The 4,274-nt window shown below is 43.2% G+C and overlaps 1 protein-coding gene across 1 annotated transcript in view; it reads left to right on the top strand.

The window, feature by feature from the left end:
• Window positions 1-2,110, top strand: part of LOC118421900 (gastrula zinc finger protein XlCGF57.1-like) — a 3,308-nt gene extending 1,198 nt beyond the window's left edge. Inside the window, exons 2-3 of the mRNA XM_035829404.1 lie at window positions 194-1,017; window positions 1,087-2,110. Of these exons, the coding sequence (XP_035685297.1) occupies window positions 194-1,017; window positions 1,087-1,593 (1,331 nt within the window). The 3' untranslated portion in view covers window positions 1,594-2,110. The remainder of the gene's footprint in view (window positions 1-193; window positions 1,018-1,086) is intronic.
• Window positions 2,111-4,274: the final 2,164 nt, after the last annotated feature.

The raw sequence follows: 4,274 nt of genomic DNA, 5'->3' as shown, positions 1-4,274 counted from the left end.
TTTATTATCTGTCTGTACCCTTGCAATTAGCCTACGGGCATGGATTTGCACACAAATAAATGCATAAATGTATTTTTTTGGGAACGAGTGACTAAATGGGCTAATACATATAATTCTGTGTGTGAGTAACTTTGCGTGTGTGTCTACCAGTGTTTCTTCTCGTTTAATTTCGGATGTTTTATTGTTATTTTAGAAATGGGCGAGAGAAGCGGTGAGGTCACTACGGACGATCGTCCAGTTGTACACCCAGAGGACGAGACAAGCAGCAGTGAGAAATTAGACACGGGAAGGCAGCAAAATAAGGAAGGGGACATTCCGTGCGAGGAAACAAGTGACGGAGCAGAATCTGGCCATCCTCCCGCACAGGGTCGAACAGAGCGGAAGGACAGACTTGCGGTGAAACGCACTGTGGATAAACGCTTTGCGTGTACGGAGTGTGGCTATAGGGCAGCCAAAAAGTCTGTCCTAATCAAACACACAAGAAAACATACAGGTGAGAAACCATATAAGTGTGACCAGTGCGACTATTCTGCTGCACAGAAAGTTCATTTAGACCGACACGTGACTAAACACAAAGGAGAAAAACCCTTCATGTGTGGGGAGTGCGAGTACAGAACTACTGACAGGTTAAGCCTATCCGAACATATGAGCAGACATACAGGTGAGAAACCCTGCAAATGCGAGCAGTGTGACTATTCAGCAATACGGAAAGTTTATTTAGGCCGACATATGACTAAACACACTGGGGAAAAACCCTACATGTGTGGAGAGTGCGGATACAGGGCCGCTGCCAGGTCTAGCCTATCCAAACATTTGAGAAGACATACTGGCGTCAAACCCTACAAGTGCGACCAATGCGACTATTCTGCTGGACACAAAGGTAATTTAAGCCGACACATGGCTAAACACACTGGCGAAAAACCCTACATGTGTGGAGAGTGCGGATACAGGACGGCTGACAGGTCCAACCTATCTCTACATATGAGAACTCATACGGGCGTAAAACCCTACAAGTGTGACCAATGTGACTATTCTGCTACACAGAAAAATGCCTTTAAGCAACACATGGCTAAACACACTGGCGAAAAACCCTTCATGTGTGATGAGTGCGGATTCAGGACGGCTGACAGGTCTTACTTGACCAGACATATGAGAAGACATACAGGTGAGAAACCATATAAGTGTGACCAATGCGACTATTCTGCTGCACATAAACCTTCTTTAGACCTTCATCTTACTAAACACGCCGGAGAAAAGCCATTTGTGTGTGGACAGTGCGAATACAGGACTGCTAACAGGTCTCACATATCCGAACATATGAGGAGACATTCAGGTGAAAAGCCCTATAAATGCGACCAGTGCGACTATTCTGCTTCACACAAAGGTAATCTAGACAAACACATGGCTAAACACACCGGCGAAAAACCCTTCATGTGTGGAGAGTGCGGATACAGGACAGCGGACAGGTCTCACTTGACCGTACACATGAGAAAACATACAGGTGAAAAGCCCTATAAGTGTGACCAGTGCGACTATTCTGCTGCACAGAAATGCAATTTAGACCAACATGTAGCTAAACACAATGGCGAATAACCCAACGTGCAGGAGTGCGGATACAGGACGATTGGCAGGGCTTAGCTATGACAAACAATTTACAATAGCACAGCAATACATTGTTATCAGAAACAGAACTGTAAACACCATGGAAACTATGAATGTGACCAGTGTGAATATGTTCTTGCACAGTAATCGATGCATGGCTAAACACACAGGTGTGGATACGATGTTTTTCGTAAATAAGCTTTGAGTAAATAAGGTATCAATTGTCTACTTCTGGAATATGACTAGGTGAGGTGAGGTGAGGGATATGCCACTTTCTATTTGTACATATGCATATTCCATATTATAGACATCGATAGGTTATTTTGTATAAATAGATATTGTATGTATGCCCCAATTGTATGTAAATATCAATACAGATGTTACTGCTGTAATAGATTAAGTTAATGCTGATTCTTCTGGCGGAAAATGCCTGGTTATCATTTATCATCCATATATTGATATAACACTCTCTTGACGTTTATTATTTATCACCCATATATTGATATAACACTCTCTTGTCGTTATTTGTTATCCCGAATTCACCGTTAAGCGTTACCAAGAAATTCTTCGTAACCCGTTATACACACGAAGTCTAATGCCAGATAGAACCCCTGAGAATACAGTAAATGGCGTTTCAAAGGGTCCATATTTCAAAATTTCTCCGAGCCTCCCGGCCTTCGGCTCTGGACAGGGTAAGATATGTTGCGGAAGCGTTGCCCTCAAAAAGCATATCCCCGGACCCCCCCCCCCCCTGGGATGCGTCGCGCCTTCGGCACTCCATGTGCCGAAACAATAGTTCAATCCACCCGGATCCATAAGAAATTTGCTGCCGTCGTCTCTGTGGCGGGCAGGGAACTCTAGATCTGCCTCCGTCAATTTACAGTCATGATGTCATGGGCATTGTCCCTGTCATTCCTCCGGGTTCTGGGCACCTTTTGCTTCTCACAGTGTCATTCGTCGGATATTTTCACCCATTAATATAACTGCTCTAGCGCTGTATGAATAGGAATGCACGTCAATGTTACTTAAGTGTTATGCGTTGTAACCCCTTCTGAATTTACCGTTAAGCGTTACCGGGCATCCTGAATTTACCGTTAAGCGTTACCGGGCCTGCTGAATCATTGTTAAGCGTTACCAAGACCCCCCCCCCCATGCAGACCCTCTTATAAGTAAAAGAGAAACAAACAGTAACTTAATGCTACACTATGCCGTACCAATCGACACAATAACTCGCCGATCCCATATTTAGTGAAACTGTTAAACAAGTGACTGAACTAGACATCTGAAGTCATGTATCCCCGCATTAATGTCTCTTTAGCCTACCGAATGTTCTACACGCTGTATCTCAATCGTCCAATGATTTTAAGTGATCGTGTTTATCATTATGTAAAATAAAATATTTGCAATGTATATAGTTTTATTCAACTGTTTTAATGATTTTAAGTTAGTGTGTACTGAAGTGTAATGTATCACACAATCCGGCCTTCAAGGCTGCGACGTTGTGCAAAAAGATCATTCAGTTAATTCTTATAGTATCCAAATTGAATGTACGCCCACGAGTATGTAATTATTAACAACAATGTTTGCAGCGAGAGCTATGGTCTGTATATCATCATCATCATTGTACACATATCGTCGGAGTTATACCGCCCCTTACAGAGTGACATACCCTTTCGTCTCCCGGCCAGGGTCTAAATATACACGTGTATGACAATGCGTATGGTCGCCTAGGCATTCGCAGATTGCATAGATTTGCCGGCTCGTTTCTTTGTAATAAACACTTTGATTTGACTCCAGCGGAGGTCATGGAACTGCAGACGACGAACAGCAAGTGCCGGTAACAGTATCAAGGCGCAAATTCCCGCCGGCCGAAGTTCTAAACAACGTAATCCAACTTATACAGTATCAACATCGATGTATTCCTCTACCATTTACCACAGTTTCCACCCTGCTGTTGTGCACGGAAGAATAACTACGGCATTAGCAAGTACTGTGGTGCACTATTTTAACCCGAACTACTTTTGGGGACGGGGTCGCGGATAAACACTGTGTTATGAGACTTGAAAGGTCAGTTTGCCTGGCAGCCATTCTGGTTTGTCGTAGTGTAACGTTGGTGTATACGACTACTTTGCTCTAGTTTGAGGCCATTTTCAAGACAATTTGACACTTCAGCGATGAATCAGCACCACAAACCGGAAGGTAAAACATTTTTTCACCTCCTTTACGTTCTTCGTCTGATAATTCTTTAGTTTCTTTACCAGAAACCGTATTCTTGACCACTTTTCTAAGGCGAGAGGGACATGGCGATCTAATTAGTTTGTGACCGGAGGGTAACCTCTGGTGACAGACTACTAGTAGTGTTTATGTAACGCGTAATACATAATGTCTATGTAACGCTTTCGCATCTGTATCTGTATGTTCCCGTTGTCGCATTCATATGTACTTTGGTTACAGTTTGGTATGTCCTCTGCACGGACCTGCGCGATGATGCATGCACGCTGTTTTTTTCTCCGCGGTAGCTTTTTTTATTATCGATGTAAAAATTTCCGAAATCACGCCTATATTTTTTATCTACTAGAACAGGTCATGTGGTGTGAGGGCTTAGGAATTAGATTATCTCCAAGCAGATATGATGTTCTCCAATGTTGAATAGATGTTAACATTTTGCGGCC

Source organism: Branchiostoma floridae, chromosome 8 (assembly GCF_000003815.2).
Source record: "Branchiostoma floridae strain S238N-H82 chromosome 8, Bfl_VNyyK, whole genome shotgun sequence".
NCBI classification, from domain to species: Eukaryota; Metazoa; Chordata; class Leptocardii; order Amphioxiformes; family Branchiostomatidae; genus Branchiostoma; species Branchiostoma floridae.
The sequence above is the reverse complement of the archived record's forward strand: the minus strand, read 5'-3'. Positions and strand labels throughout refer to the sequence as shown.